At 46.2% G+C, this 17,744-nt stretch overlaps 1 protein-coding gene across 3 annotated transcripts in view; it reads right to left on the reverse strand.

The window, feature by feature from the left end:
* The window catches only part of LOC122790854 (Fc receptor-like protein 5), a 1,199,590-nt gene that overhangs the window by 86,388 nt on the left and 1,095,458 nt on the right, over positions 1-17,744 (reverse strand). For all 3 annotated transcript variants that reach the window (XM_044058503.1, XM_044058502.1, XM_044058501.1), the window contains one exon: positions 16,951-17,057. In XM_044058503.1, coding sequence (XP_043914438.1) covers positions 16,951-17,057 — 107 coding nt within the window. The remainder of the gene's footprint in view (positions 1-16,950; positions 17,058-17,744) is intronic.

Below are 17,744 nucleotides of genomic sequence, written 5' to 3' on the forward strand. Positions count from 1 at the left end.
CCACTGGCCCACCTTTTAGGACACATCATTGCATCAATCTAAATCAGCTTGGTTGGCTTGCAATACCCAGCCTAATACAGTATAACCAACTGATTATGGCCTATAAAATCCTCTATAATCCAGACAATACTCCTGCACTTAAATTATTATCACCCCCTATAACAATCCTAGACCGCTTTGATCCTCTAACAATGTACTACTTCAAACTAGCAAGTTTAATAACACAGCTGGTGATTCTCTCTTTGCAAACCCTGTAAGTAGATCCTGGAACTCACTTCCAGATGATATTATCCTAATGTCCACCTTAGGTCATTTAACAGTAGACTCAAACAACATTTGTCACGTAACTGGCTATGTCAATGTATCAAGCCTGGCTAACTCGAATGTGTAACTTCTGTGAACCACTGTACTGTGTAATTTCAATTTAATCCTGGCTTGTGCTCAGGTCTAACATTAACCTGTGGAACATGTTTGACTTGCTTACTTATGTAATCTCTGTAGATAATCTGTTTGTACTATGTAATGCTAGTATTCTATAATGCTGTATCTGCTACCCTCGTAGCTTGTCTCCACGGGCCACCCCTAGAAATGGACATGCATCCAGTTGGGCTATCCCAGTCAACAAATGTAGGATAAATAAATAAATCAATACAAGATATTACAGTGACGACAATACCAGTCAGACATTGACACACACTGACAGCATGCTGAACACACTGGGGCATACGTGGGGACTCAGACTAGCAGCCTGCCTGGGCATCACACACCTCCGCAGCTGGCACACAGGCATATGTTCCATCGGAACAGAGCACATGCCACACATGGCACGCACATCCCCTGTGCCACACACCCACAGCCTGTAGGGCTACACAACACACCTGCTACACACGTGTCAGGTACCTGTCATGTGTGCTGCACTGGGGTCCCGCTCAACAGGCTGTATCTGGTGAAGGTCACAGTGATATGACTCAGGGGCACTATGGTCCACCACAGCACACATGCATACAGGTCAGACAGAGGCATGGACAGAGATGACTCACTCATTGACCATGCCAGTGTGGCTGCCTGGGACATACCTCCCTGGACTACATGATAGGGAAAATAGAATGGATCTCTCAGCATGTGGCACAGGCCAGTATGAGCCTGATGTTGGTTGCCAACATACCCTCACCAGGTATTCTACCACTATATGTGGGAAGGCTGTTGTATGTCTACATTATGCTCAGTCTCCACTGTCATTCATAGGGTATCCACTGGCTGTCAACGTGTGCTTACATGCTAGGGAAGCCACATTGATGTGCACGGGTCATCTTGCACGTGACACCCATTGCCCGATGTATACTGGCAAGGCTCCTTGGTACACACATACTGCCTTATGCTGCAGGGCATGGTTTACATAGCGACCTCCGTGGGTATCACACAGGTTAGGACACTAACAGTGCTGCTACACAACAACAGCAGTGTACACCGGAGGATGCATGCACCAGACACTGCCCTCAGCACGGTGAACTGCAATGTCTGTGCAGTACCGGATGCACGATTCATGGCTCACAGGTGTTACCCATCACTGACAGGTTATGCCCCATACCATGCCTGTTGTCCCCTACACATGTAACACACATGGATAGGGGGGTGGTATCCCAAGTTAACACAGATACACACACCTCCAGGTTGTTGGCACAGCACAAACCATCAGGGCCTACTCATGTGCAGCTGACAGTGTGTCGGACTGCCATCTGGTTCATAGCATGGCACACACAACCCTCACATACACAGGAAGACCACCTATCCTCCATAACAACACCGGCAATATGACAGTCCCATGAACTGTGTTTATAAGGCCGTACTGCATCCAGCCGAACATTTTGTATGAGCATTACTGTAGCTACAACACTCTAGTTGAAGAGTTCACAGCATGTGGTCACCGAATTGCAGTGGAATGACATGTTACCACTACCACAACAGGTGGGAACATGCAGCACCTGTACATTGACTACATGTACACTATATGGCCCAGACCAGATGTGTATCCCCTGCTGTAGGTCTTTCACCATAGACACCCACACTGTATAGGGACATACCACGTGCGGACCCTGCACAGTAAGACACAGTCATATTGGTATACATTGCTAATACCATTTATCCACATGAAGCATGTGTCAGACATGGTAACTACTGCAGGTCACAGGTATTTATGTGTATGTGTCACACACATACATCATGTGTGCAATGCCATTGCTGGGTTAGGCAATGGCATGCATTGTTATGTACAAACACCAGCACAAGGTCATACTGTGTGACACAACCACACGTGACAGTTGTGGGTTACCAAAACATGCCTATCTGTACTCTGACAATGGTAATAGACACAGTAGCAGAGCACACTATTGGCATTACTAGCCAACTAGCCCTGTTTGGCTGTGCTGATAGTGTGGTGACATCCCCTGTGTTTACTGGTCGAGTATGCAGCATCTGGTGTATTGTAGTATTTGCCAAAAGGATCTGTTCCCTCACACTTGCATTTACACACACCCTACTACCCCCACACACATGCACACTTGCCATTTGCAGGATTCATTGCTCTACCTACCTAAGTCATAACACGTGAGAGGGACGCATTAGCAAAGCGCACTGTTCGGTTTACTAGTTAGTTCCTTGTCTCTGGCTATACTTATAGGGTGCTGACAACATCAGTACTTTGAAAGGGTAATGTGCATTAGGTAGTGTGATCACCTGAATGCCAAAACTAACATGTTTTTTGTACGGAAATGCACACAAACACATGTCATTTACAGGTTTCAAACTCCTACCTAATTACATTATGATACGCAGGGGAAACGCATTAGCAGAGCGCGCTATTCGCATTCCTGGGAGGCTTCCCTTCTCCTGCTGTACTTATAGGGTGCTGACATCATCTGTGTTTAGAAAGGGGAGTGTGCATCCTGTAGTGTGTTCTCCCAGTTGCCAAAAGGAACATTTCCCTCATATATATCTGCGCACACACAATAACCCCCCCTACTCAAACACACACACTTGGCATTTGCAAGATTCAAACCACTATCTAACTATGGTATGACACTTGAGACAGATGCATTAGCAGAGCGCGCTATTCGCATTATTTGGAGGCTTCCCTTCTCCTGCTGTACTTATAGGGTGCTGACATCATCTGTGTTTAGAAAGAAGAGTGTGCATCCTGTAGTGTGTTCTCCCAGTTGCCAAAAGGGGCACATCCCTCATACATATTCGCACACACACAATAAACCCCCTCATCCAAACACAAACACTTTCCATTTGCAGGATTCAAACCACTACCTAACTATGTTATGACACTTGAGATGGATGCATTAGCAGAGCGCGCTATTCATAGTACTGGGAGGCTTTTCTTCTCCTGCTGTACTTATAGGGTGCTGACATCATCTGTGTTTAGAAAGGGGAGTGTGCATCCTGTAGTGTGTTCACCCAGTTGCCAAAAGGAACATTTCCCTCATACATATCTGCACACACACAATAAACCCCCCCCCCCCATCCAAACACACACACTTGGCATTTGCAAGATTCAAGCCATTACCTAACTATGTTATGACACTTGAGACGGATGCATTAGCAGAGCACGCTATTCGCATTACTGGGAGGCTTCCCTTCTCCTGCTGTACTTATAGGGTGCTGACATCATCTGTGTTTAGAAAGGGGAGTATGCATCCTGTAGTGTGTTCTCCCATTTGCCAAAAGGAACATTTCCCTCATACATATCTGCACACACACAATAACTCCCCTCCATCCAAACACGCACACTTGGTATTTGCAGGATTCAAACCACTACCTAACTATGTTATGACACTTGAGACAGATGCATTAGCAGAGTGCGCTATTCGCATTACTGGGAGGCTTTCCTTCTCCTGCTTTACTTATAGGGTGCTGACATCATCTGTGTTTAGAAAGGGGGGTGTGCATCCTGTAGTGTGTTCCCCAGTTGCCAAAAGGAACATTTCCCTCTCACACACACAAACCCCACTCACCCACACACATACACTGAGCATTTACAGGATTCGAACCCCTACCTAACTATATTATGACATTTGAGGGTGACGCATTAGCAGAGCGCACTATCCGAATTACTGGGCATCTGCTCTGCACCTGTAGTATTTCTAGGGTGCTGACATCTTTATTTACACAGAGGTATGTAGATGTAGTACTACCTGTCAGGTGGGGGATAGCATATATATGCATTTGCAGCCACCTACATCAGGGTCAGATATGCACATCACACTGGCAGGTTATGTTCTATACCATGCTTTGGGACCACAGGACCTGTAACACACAACGCAACCAGTCCAGAACACCAGACCCACATCCAGGACACACACTTAGCTTCCCTGGGAACAGTGCCAGGATATGCAGGTATTCACATACACCATTCCAGTTGTTAACATCAGGTACAGGCATATTGTGTGTGAGAACTACTCAGGCCTCTACCACTTTACCCTACCGCCACTACAATTTGTGGGTCCATGTGCTATGGCAGAACCACACACCACAGCCACATGGGTTAATACATATTGCACATGTCCATCTGCAACGTGGGTACTCACTGTTCCACACCAGAGGTAGACCACCATTGTTGATACCTGCCCATGTCCACCTTTCCCTGGACATCCATATCACATCTCCACCCCCAGGCAAGGTTGTCATTGCACACAAACTGTGTTTAGCACAAGCAGACTCTACACTTGTGTAGACTGGGGTGGATGACTTCAGAGGACCCATGCTGGAGGACTATACTGGCCACTCAGCATAATCCTTGACACTTGCATCCTATGAGCATGTGTACAGTTTGCATTGGTCATGCTATCCCACATATACCCATGACTGCTCCACAACAAGACACCTGTCAGCTGTACACCAGCCATATATGCGCCGTTCAACAGACAGAGTGACCTACTACATTGCAGAGCTGTAGCCCACAGAGGGAGGACATCTGTGGACGGTTCCAGCACGGCACTTCATTCACACATACTCATTACAACACAGTGTTGACAGTGGAATCGTCCAGAGAATGCAGGTAGGGCTCCCCTCAGTCTGTTATTGACGGACACCTACTGTCAGAGATCCTCAGCAACCCTCTCACAGCACACACCGACAACATGGCTGTGGCTTAGCACATTCAATCCCTGTGACCTCCACGGTGCCCCTGCTTGACAGAGGCACAGCTCACTAGCCTCACATGTCGCCTTCTGTGACCTACTTTACAGTGGCACGGTAGCCTACTATCCTGGGGATGCAGATGCCAAGCCCACTCTGGCTGAGCTGCCATTCCCTGGGGCAAGAAGCCTAGTATTGACCTCTACACCCATATGTTCAATTGTCGGATGCACAATATTTGTTGTGCTGTTCTATTGTTTGCAGGTCTTTATTGCCATAGCATTCCCTGTTCCTATGACCAACTTGTGTATCTGTGGCAGATGTTTGCATATGACGGCGATCCACTATATCACTTATGTCTCTGTGGTCATTTACTGTGTGCACTGGGCTGATTCCTGTGTTGTGTTTGGTTCCTGGACTGACACGTACAAATACCAGATATGTGTGGCCAACTGCTACACAGAGATATGGCCTAAGTGTGTGAGCATGCCCAGTTCAGCCTTTCCATGTCATGTTGTCTGACATATGCCTCATTTATCAAAGTGTGCGAGCATGCCCAGTGTGAGCTTTCCATATGTTGTACTCTGAAGTCCAACACATATTTGGGTGTGTGTGACCTTCATCATTATCACACGTTTATGATTGTGTGCTGGGTGTCATGTTGTGTACTAAATGGCCAACTGCTTCATGTCTGCCACAACAGGGATTATACTGTGCCTGCAGGAATTGCATGGGATACTTTGCAGACAGTTCTCAACATACTTTCATAATGACCTAACACTGTAGTACCATATAGTGTACTGGTTCGGTATTTCACTGTAGTGGACAGTATCCTGGGCTTTAGTCCTATCACTGCTTGACATCTTCATAGTGAGCATGACAGACTGTGTAGGGGCCAGTTGTGCACATATGACCATGTTGCAATATGTTCAGATATGGACTACCTACACCAGGCTCGTCCAACATTGCTAGTGTATTCCACAACATGGGTGGGCATTGACAAACACTAGTGATGTTCTGTAGGCCATTTCTGATGGTAGTCACAGGGTGTGTTTGTCCTTTGACACACATTGTAACTGGAGTTTGCCATTACATATGTCATGGTTGGTATACTGTGCCTCTGTCTACCTCTGACATAACAGTGATACCCAGGGTAGCCTACCATCTCCCATACACTCATCAGGATGCCTCTTGAGGGGTGTCGATATGTGGCACTCTGGCTGCCCTGTACCAGGAGTTTACTGCAGTGTGGGGGTGCCTTCTGTGTTATGGATCATTCTGTACAGCTTGTCCTATGTATGTCAGTGCTGGGGTTCAGGTCTCTCATGTGCATAGCTCACTGCCATTCAGATTGTACAAGGTGCAACATGTTCATTCATTCCAGGTTGGACATGGCATCATACATCAGGCACAGCTTTCCTGTAGCCGGGAAGGATGGACGTGTGTGGGGCTGCAGTTTGTTTACTCGGGCAACACATGGCATCTGTTCAGGCTCTGTGCTACCCCTGGTAGGGTACTGTTGTGGACTTTACAGTCGTTGTAGGTGTCTGCTGTGGTATATCCCACAAGGGCTTTTGTAGTCAGTTGTGATGCTGATGGAGGATGGCTGCAGAGCCAGAGTGGTTTCCCCTTATCTACATCTGCCAGCCTTCATGTTTGGGTGGGTATATGGTACATGTTTCTGCAAACACTACAGACACATGTTTGTCCAGTGCAGGTTATTTATCACCTTTTGTACCCAGGTCTCACATTACCTGTTAGGTGCCTCATGGGTTAACACCTGCGTGGTATTTCGTGGGCACTTACTGTATATCCACAGTGGCTGTCTATACACATTTCTGCGATTAGCTTGCTGACTTGGCTATGGCTACAGTTGTTTGTTTGTGGGTTTCTTGTGTCAGCTGGGGGTCGGATACGGTGGGCTGTTTGTACTCCTCTGCATACATGCTCAGTCACAGTCCTTCCATGTTGGCCTATACCTATGGGACATGTATACAGAACGGGGGTGGGGGGGACAAGACCAGGCCTTGTGGGGTGCCACTCATATCCGCTTTGTAGTCTGGCATGGATGCAGCATGTCTGACCATGTCAGTTCTGTTCTTGGTCTGCTTTGCAACCCCTCTACTGACATAGGGGTGTATATTTAAGCTGGTGAACATATCCATACTGAACACGTACGGTATGGTCTAGAAGCATGTGCACGGTCCAGCTACGCTGTGTGGACCACATAGCCCTCATCACTGACCTTAATGACTGCTTCAAATGGGTCAGACATGTTTAGGGGCCGGTTCTGCAGTTACAACAGCCACAGTGTGTCAGGTCCGGTATCAGTAGGTCCACATTAGCCTTCTGTCTGCGGTACATACTGATCCTTTCCATAGCTGTGCAGAACAAGCTTGTCAGGATACTGGGGTGTTAGTTTGGAGTATCCATTCAGGCAACCCCTTTGTTGTGATGGACCACTGTTGTTGTACACTGCTCTTTGGGTACATACCCTGTGGTAAGGCTGACATTGGCCAGTAGTGTGATTTTGCATTCCATTACTCTTGGGGTCCATGTTGGCCTCAGCACAGGACACCGTCACATACCTTTGCTGCTGTGTGTTCTGCTTTGCAGATGATGGCTGTTACCTCAGCATCTGCAATGTCAGGGACCATCTGCTGGGATAGGTATTTTGCACTGGGGTGTTTGCACTGCACCTGACAGGTTGTATGTTAGCAATATGTGTGTGTGTTTGGTATGTTGTTTGTAATATCTGTGTGATTCAGAGCATATCTGTGGATGCCCAACATGGTTCCTACCATCAGTTGGGTAAGCCTTGTGATTATCCTTAGTGTCCTGTACGTTTTGTATCTTCATAGGTTCATGGGTTCATAGTAGGCTAGACACCCTAGGCCATTAGTAAGCCTAGCTAGAGTGTGTGTGTCTTTCACCACCCCTTGCTATGTTCAATTATGGCCATTTATGAGGTTCTTCACTGTGCCTCTGTCTGGTCGTGACACAGTGGGGACCCCCAGTATACATGTACGGTCATCCATCCACTTGGCAATATTCCTGTTGAGGGGTGTCAGTGAGGGGCTCTGCCTACCATGGATTGGGATCCTGTTTCTGGGTGTGGGGGGCCTATGGGTTATGTATCTGTCCCTCCAGCACATCTTATTTCATTATGTGTTGAGGTTGACATCTGTGACTCTCACAGCTCCAATGGCTTTGATTTCCTGTGGTGTAGCATGCCCATTACTCCTGTGTTGGACATGGCCTGGTACAACGGACATACAATGCCTCTGTGTAGGCAGTGTGTGACTACAGTCAGCTGGGGTGTCTACAGCCAGGCAGCATATGACATATATTTCGCACCCTTTATCCTGTTGGTGGGGTAACTATGGGGTATTCCAAACCGCTGCAGGTGTCACGTATGGTACATCCCATATGAGTCATTGTACCAGATTGTGGGTCTGATAAGGGGACAGTACAGTGGCACAGTGACCCCTGTTGATGTTGGTGTGAATCCTTTCATGATACGGTGTCCAGTATCAACAGTCTTCATAGCCATATTGGCATTGTGGCTGTCACATGACAGATTAATGTCGACCTGTGTCCCTAGGTCCCTGATGACTTCTTGCATACATAATGGTTTGACACCTATGTGGTACTTTGTGTACCTTGTCTGGTATTTGGTGGGACATCCATACTGTCCAGTGTCTTCGGATGTCTGGGTGGGGTTCTTGTGTGTGAGAGTGTGGTCTGTCGCATGCTACAGACTGTACAGCAGTTTTGACTACAGTTATGTACACATGGGTGGTGTCTGCTGCTTTGTGCATTGTCAGTTACCTGGCTATATGGGTGTCTGTGCTGCATATGGCTACTCCCCCTCCTTTGATGTCTTGGTGCAGGTGTTGGGGCCATAACACATGGTATGTGGTATAACCTAGTAGTGCTGGTGTCGTATCACTAGGCCTGCAGCAGGCTTCTGTCACTGGACAGACATCAATGTTTTCCATAATGGGAAGTGCCTCAGGGGCATGCATATTGCAGTTTACACATCTGGCATTGGGCAGCATTACCCTTATGTTACCTACCACTTATGTTTTCTAAGGTGGTGGGTAGTCTTTTTGGCCTTGCCTACATACGGCTCTATGGAGGCGGCAAAGGCCTTATCCAGTATCCAGATGCCCAGGGGTAACAGGTGCAAGCCATCCCTGGAACAGCAGCATGGCTTGTCATGCTTGACATCTCAAGCGGACACACATTACACCCTCTTGGACTGACAGCTGTAACTGTGCCAGCTGTTACACATGAGCATTCTGTGTTTGTACTGTGGCATCATTCTTGGTGAGGGTTGGATGCTGCACACAGCCAGTGTTATCCCGCCCTGGGGTACATACTCGGAGGGACCATCCATGTCTCATTTGTTGTTGACCAGGGAGGTACATCTCAGGTAATTCACCCCAGCATGGACATTAAGTGCATCATATTCCTGCTTGCTTTGGGGTGACCTGCGTACTTGTGTTACGTGGCATTTTGTGGCTACCTACAAGCAGCTTACTCTACCCTTTCCCTTGTTCAGTCTGGTGAGTGGGACAGCTGTGTTTCTGCCTATACAGTCACCTATTACGACTGTATGAGGCATTTGTTTCTCCTTTGGGCCTGTGACTGTTTGGCACACCAGCTTTGCATACTATTCGTTGCATGTGCTATGTTTGAAGGTTGTGGTTGTTTGTGATCTACTTTGGAGGCGTCTGTTGGTGTGGTGTGTTTGTAATTGAGGCCTCCGGGCATATTTGTCTGTGTTTATGTGTTTGGTTTACAGTTGTGGTAGGTCTATGTGGGACTGGGTTCGTGGTGTATGTGGTTACCTTCTCCTCCTGACTAGTGTTGACAGTACTGGCTTGTTGGAGCTCAACCTCTGCTTTGGATACATGGATGCATCTATCACATATGTTTGTATTTATTCAGGGGTGTTGTGGTTGTCTGTGTACTTGGTACAGGCGACACATTGCCTCTGGATTCATAGGTTATACTTGTTGTGGCTGGACTTAGTGGATTGTATGTGTGGACATACTGGTCAGTGATTACTTCCCTTTTTATGTTTGCTCTATCATGTGGTATCGTTCCTCATTCTCTTGCATGGTTTGGTAATGGCTGGAGCCCAGCATGCCAGATGTCTGCGTGTATGGCATTGTGTGTTGTTGTTATTTGTGATTGCATACTCCAAGCATTCCTGGCTGGGTTCAAGGAATGCCTGTATGACATGTTCGGTGGTGTGTCCCATGTTCTGCACTTGCACAGGGCCTTTTCTGGATTCAACATCGGTTTTGAGGGCTGCAACCTATACTTTACACATGTTTTTCACTGTGGTATTCTGACCAGGGACTGGGGTCGGGTGTGTATTTCCAGTGTGCTTACTCTATGGTCTTGTCTTACCAGTGAGGGGTACACTTCTCATCTTGCCATCCAGTACACATGTTGCTGATTATCACATCCAGTATGCTTACCCCTCTTGTGGGGATAGTACATTGTTCCTGGGCAGTTTGGTTTATGGAATCTGGGTAATTTTCCCCTACTGTGTTGGTGCTAGTATGATGCTACCGGTGTTTGTCTGGGTATTTTCAGTCGAGCAATATAATGTGGTTTGGGGGGCTTGATATATTCATGTATTCCGACATAGGCCAGGTGATGTTCCTGGTATTAGGACAGTGGTCTGCAGCAGGCTATCTACTGCGAGGCAGTTTTAGCCATTGGTATTAGACCATGGCTATTCCATGCTGCTTCTTGTTGTGGTACCAACATGGGAGTGTGGTTATCCTTGCCATTTCTTGCTAGTCACCCTCCTTTTGTAGCTTGTTCCATGTTTTGCGACTGTACAGCACAGTATGAGGTGTGACCTGGTAGTGCTAGGGTGCTGCTGTGAGCCTTGCCCAGTTCTCTATTACAGGACTGGTATCTACATTCTCCTTACTGTGTGCATTTACACTGCACACATCTTGCTGTTTGTACATCTGTCATGGGGTAGTATTACATCTAGGTTCCTATCCCTTGTAGAACCTATGAGGTTGGATGTGTATTTTGCGACTTACCTATTCAGGGCATGTTGTGGGTACTAATAGCCTTTGCCAGTATCCATGGGGCATGGCATGCTAGGTGCATGCCACCCCTAGCAGGTGGTGCATCATGTCAGACACCGCATATCTTCCCAGCCTGTGACACATTGGCTCCCCTTTGACTGACTGCATTACTTCAGCCGATTATTGTACTTGATCTTCTTGTCTTCATAGTGTGGCATCATGCTTGGTGAGGGTGAGATGTTAGGCAGGGTCTTAATGTTTGCATATACTAGATGATGTTACATTGCTTGACACATGGCAATCATGCCTCAGGTGGTGCTGCAGGTCTGCCTCTGTCGGATGCACATACTACACTCCCTGTACATGTTTGAGAGCAGGTTGTGTCATGTGAGGCATCCCTGTTACTATATGAGTAAGAGAGGGGTATCATTCCCAGGGTTCCTACTGTGCCAGTGTATGTGCTATGCGTTGCCTCTTTGCCAAGGCCAGGGCATACTGGGCACGCCTCCTTCTGCCTACTGGGGCAGGCTCAGGTTGTTCCTCCTCTGAGTCATGCTCTGCCTGTGATGGCCTTGGCAATGGTGGGGGGCTGTTTGGCCCGGACCTATGCTGGTCCTGCTGCAGCTGTTTTCGCAAGATCATATTATGTAGCATAGCACATACCATGACAATTTTGGTACATGTAGTTGGTGTGTACTGCAAGGCACCACCAGATGTGTCCAGACACCAGAACCGTGACTTGAGCAGCCCAAACACACGCTCTATCACATTACATGTTTGTGCGTGTGCCTCATTATGGCGTTCCTGTTCAGGTGTGTGTGCGTTTCTGATGGGTGTCATCAGCCACGGCTCCAGTGCATAACCTGCATCCCCCACTAGGTGTCCGTGTGGGATGTCCTCATTGGCAAATGTCTGGTACAGCTGCGTCAAATGCCAGATGTGGGAATCGTGATAACTCCAAGGGCAGCCAGCACACACATTCATTATTATGCCCTGGGCATCACACACGACCTGGCAGTTGAAGGAGGGGAAGCCCTTGCGGTTTATGTAGGCCCTACCCCGCTCACCTGCTGGTGCTTTGATGCATATGTGCGTGCAGTCTATAGCACCCAGTACCTCAGGGTATTCCGCTATTTCCTGGAAGAGACGCATATTGCTGGCCAATACCTCACGGGCATTGGGGAAATATACATGATCACCGACATGTGCTGACATGGCATCCAGGAACTGGTGTAGTACCCTGGATGCTGATGCCTGTGATATCCCCATCATATCGCCAGTTGGTCTCTGGAAGGTACCTGTTGCTAGTATTCTTAGGCCAACACATACCTTGGTTTCCACTGGGATGGGTTCCCCTCTGTTCGTTCTGTGTGTGAGGCGTGGCCTGCACAGCTCAACAATCTGCTGCAGGAGCTCTCTGTCCACTCTATAGCGCTCTACTATCTCCAGCTCATGTAACCCGTGGTAGGTGACCCTGGGCCTGTACACTCTTCTCCGTCTCCTCACTGTGGGTTGTCTGGCACCATCTGCATTGTCACCACCCTCAGCAAGTCGCCTATGTCTCATTATGACAGCTATGGCAGCCCCTAACATTTCTGCTCTGAGTTCAGCTTTTTCAGTTTTCACTTCTATTAGCTTACTCCTGTCTTGCAGTGTATCTTAATGGAAACATCCTGCACTACTGTTTGCAGAGTTTTAAGTGCTGGGCTGGGCTACTATTCTGCCTGTGTAATTGCCTGCTTCTAATTATTTTCATCTGCTAGCTTCAGCAGTTATCCCTGCTAGCTTTCTATTAATTCTGTTGCTTCCTTTTTCCTTTCTGTTTCCTCAGGGGGGAGCAACTTGCATACTATCTGAAACACGCTCACAGTGGCTTACATGCGCGCACACATGCTTACACGGTTAAGAATCTGCTTATTCAGGTTTAAACACGCGTACTCCCGCTCAAACACCGTTACACGTCTGCCAACAGCCTCCAACATACTCAGACTGCCTTACACGCGCGCACACCCGTGCAAACAGTGTTAAACATCTCCCAACATGCTCCCACATGCTCACACTGCCTTACACGTGCGCACACTGCCTTACTCGTGCTTCATTGTGCGCACACGTGCACATGCACGGCCAGCAAGAAACTTTAGTGTAGGTAACAGTGTACACCTTCCATTTCTTGACTTTCCATGACTTATCTAGTGGCACACCTCTTTCCATGATCTGTGCCTGTCATCTGTCATGTTACACTGGCCTCCAATGAACTGCATTTCTTTCTACCATTCCCCCCTGTGATGTCACCTATCTCCTACTCTATTCCTCCCACTTTTGTATCTCTTACACTACTCAGACTGTGCTCATTTGGTATGTGACTGTGAGATTCAGTATCCTAACCCTCATTTACATGAGATTGCCTACTAATGCTTAGTTACATGTCTTAGACTCAGCTTCCCCCCTTAGCAACCACTACACGGTGGCCATATTGGTTTTGGTCTGCTGGTCCCTGTATTGTCATTCCATGTATTACATGAAACCCACATTTGTGGGTTTATAACCTTCTTTTTTATGGTTTTATACAGCACAACCTGTTTGCGCGGGGCTGCGCTGGGTTTAAACATCGGCGATTGCCGAAAAAAAAATCATATTTTTAATATTTTTGCATCAGGTTATCTTGCCAATGGCCACATATTTGGCCATTGGCATGCTGCCTGAATCATATGCAACCTTTTTTTGGGGCTGACATTGCTCCGTTGTGGATTTTGCAGAAATGTACCCAGTTGTCAACTGAGTACATTTCTGCAGCTAAAACGTCTCCTACACGGACTGGTTTCTGCTTCGTGGATCGCTAATATACCTCATTTGCATACCTTTTAGATGCAAGTGAGGTATTTAGCATGCCCACGCCCAGTCCGTGTAAGAGACGTTTTAGCTGGTCTCTTACACGGAGTTTAGGGCTGTTCCTGGATCGCGAGGCTTGCATGGAGTGTTGCATGTCTCTTACACTCCGTGCAAGCCTTCGTGAATCCGGCCCATGCAGTGAATACAGCTGTATGCAACAGTTATTGGAACAGATTACTTCCCAATACACAATCCTGATTTACACTTGTATTGGTAATGTACCTTAGAATCTAGCAATTATACACATGCATATCTGGCCATAACGTCAGCTACCTTACCCATACACCTTGTTCAGCGAGTGGGTGGAATGTACAGCATTATATGACACAAACTGGCCAGAACACAGACTTGAACCTTACTGTGGGCATTGCACTACATTTATCACACTGTTTTTTCAGCAGTCTTTATGCATTTCCTTTGTACAGTTGACTGGTGTTAGATTAGAACACACATGCAGTGACTACAAGACTAGTGAGCCCTTATTTGAAGCAGTCCATATCACAGCACCATTACCCTTTATAATCTATTCATTACTGTTGCTTCAAGTCTGGCATGTACAGCACAGATAGCTGTGTCAGACCTGTAAGTAATAACTCATTTAGGGTCTATATTAGATAACCAAAAGTTATCTTAAGCGAACGCTCACATGAGCGAAAATGCCGGGAATTGAAAGGGTGTTTGTGGGGTCATGGTACAGTGAGGAGTGGGGTATTTGCCCTTTCTTCACTGTAGTGCGATCTCAGAGTTGGAATATATAGTTAGCGGGGGGGTGTGGGGGGCATGTGTGCATTCGCTTAGGATAACTTTCGGTTATCTAATATAGACCCCTCATTTACCCTCATCACTACCTGAGGGCAATCTACAGTATATTTCACACAGTGAGCACAAGCAGAACATTGACTGTTAATCTGGGTAAATCACAACATCAACTGGTGTTTGTAAGCTGCAATGCATAATAATGCATGGTCACTTGACCTAACTTGGTTTACCATTTCAGGTAGGCACTGGCACATTGCTAAACATATTGCATTTCCCAAGTATGTTATATCTGACTGCTAGGACTGCAAAATCTGTAAATACTTTTTTTTTTTCTGGACAGTACATTATACATTAGGTTATTGCTTTGATTTTTCCCTACACACCACACTCACATCCTGGCCAGACGCCCTGCATGGGACTGGATATTTGAGTCTTCTCTTCTGCAGCTGTTGTAAGAGAAACAAAGCATTATGCATAACAGTTTTGCACATATTTAGTTCGTACACTTATAAATCACTGGGAAATATACTTACATATCTGTGGGCTTTGCCCAACCCGAGCTTCTTGGATCCATGTGTTCAAAGTTCCCCTCTTCTGTTGCTTCAGGTCAATGTAGTGGGGATGACAGTGCTCACCAGTGTGGGGGATACCAGTAACACTAGTAAGGTCCCTAGCCAACCAATCCCAGGCTTCAGACTTACATTCTGAGCTCTGGTAATCACCCTGCAGCAGCCAGGGTGCATATTGTCAGATTAGAAGTCCATCAAACACTCTGGACTCCTGCACACCCCACTTCTGTCCCGAAAGTGCACTCCTTCACCACCACCACCAGGCATATCAACAGCCAAGTGAGAACTCCAAAGAATGGTGTCAGATGCCTGCCTATCAGCCTTTATATTGGATGCATTCCTGCCCTTACACATCATACTGCAGCTTTTAATACAGTGGCATGTTGCTTAGCATCGGACACACTTGCACAAACCATATATGCAAAGCTGAGCATTGTGCAAATGGAGTGGACTGTTGACCATATTTCAGCAGAGGTTAACATCAAGCACCATTTAAGCGAGGCTGAGCATCACGCAAATGAGGTAGCCCATTGCCCATGTTTAAGCAGGGTTTAGCACCGCACAGCTTTGCTAAACATAACATTTTTTTTTATTTTACACTACAGTGATGTTTCAGTCAACTGACTCATTCTCAAAACAATAAATGTAAAGCATATGAGAGTACGCAGACTCGAACTCGAGACCTACTACACTACACCTCATCACTCAACTTGTCTAACCACCTGGATAGTGCAGGGAAGGAGTATATCTTCACATATACTACTACTATGATACCAGTTAGCAGTGCGCAGTAAAGCTGTGCAGGACTCTATGTTGCTAAGCAACACATAACTGCAACAATTAAATACATCTAGTTTCTATTTTTATACATATAGCAGATGTCAAGTGCTTCTGTATCAGTGCACCACTCCACAAAAATAGGGAGGAAACAAAAATATGAATAAATAAATAAATAAAAAGACAACTCCATTGATTACATCCGGTTTCTATTTTTAGATATATACCAAATGTCAAGTGCATATGTATGAGCACAGCTCAGCATCACTTAGCACAGTGCAAACGTACATAAAATTAAAAAAAAAATTGCTGTCCTGTGCTTACTACCTGCCCAGACAAGTTTCTGGACAGTCCACAAGTACAGGGCAGCCGCTACACTGCTACTTGTATAGATTCAATATCCTTGCACCTCTGATCTCCCTCAGCAGCGCACCTTAATTAATATGTACGGCACACTGCCAGGGAGCTACCTTGGCCATGTACATAAATAAAGTCCATGTAGGCTCTACACAGAGCCTACACAGATTTTATTGAATCCTGCTATATGTTTTTTCACTGTGTGAAATAGTTAGTTTAGTGCAGGTTGACCATTCTGTATAGACCAGTTCCCTATGCGTCTTGCATTATCAAATAAAACAATATCTGTTGTTATGCCTTTTTGAGTTATAGCAATAATACTGTATTGTAACATTAATACCAAAAAAATATGCTGACCAGCATATCTGATAAATTCATAAAATATTTATACTTACATAATCTTTTGCATTTGAATATGGCAGATTAGACACGGGTGGATCTGTGGAATGTAGAGCAACACCTTTATGTGACTTAACTTTCTTTGATTTTGTCACAACTGCATCTGCAGAGACAAAAACAGAATTGGAGAAAAAGAGTCATGTATTAAAAGAGTGCAATCACAAAGATGTCTGTATTATGCAATACGCAACTTATCAAAAACTAAGTATGCATTCAGTTATTCTTTTTTTTTATTTTACTTCAGTATTGTACCGGTAAAATTTATTACTGAAATTATAGAGAGTCTTCAATATGAAACACCACACAATTTACCAATGACATTGGACAAGATTCACAAAGGCTTGCACGGAGTGTAAGAGACGTGCAACACTCCATGCAAGCCTCGCGATCCAGGAACAGCCATAAACTCCGTGTAAGAGACCAGCAAAAACGTCTCTTACACGGACTGGGCGTGGACATGCTAAATACCTCACTTGCATCTGAAAGGTATGCAAATGAGGTATATTAGCGATCCACGAAGCAGAAACCAGTCCGTGTAGGAGACGTTTTAGCTGCAGAAATGTACTCAGTTGACAACTGAGCACATTTCTGCAAAATCCACAACGGAGCGATGTCAGCTCCAAAAAAAGGTTGCATATGATTCAGGCAGCATGCCAATGGCCAAATATGTGGCCATTGGCAAGATAACCCGATGCAAAACTATTAAAAATATAATTTTTTTCGGCGACGCCATGTTTAAACCCAGCGCAGCCCCGCGCAAATGGGCTGCGCTGTATAAAACCATAAAAAA

The sequence above is a fragment of the Protopterus annectens genome, chromosome 16.part0 (assembly GCF_019279795.1).
Source record: "Protopterus annectens isolate FY-2018-M chromosome 16.part0, PAN1.0, whole genome shotgun sequence".
Lineage (NCBI taxonomy): Eukaryota > Metazoa > Chordata > Ceratodontiformes > Protopteridae > Protopterus > Protopterus annectens.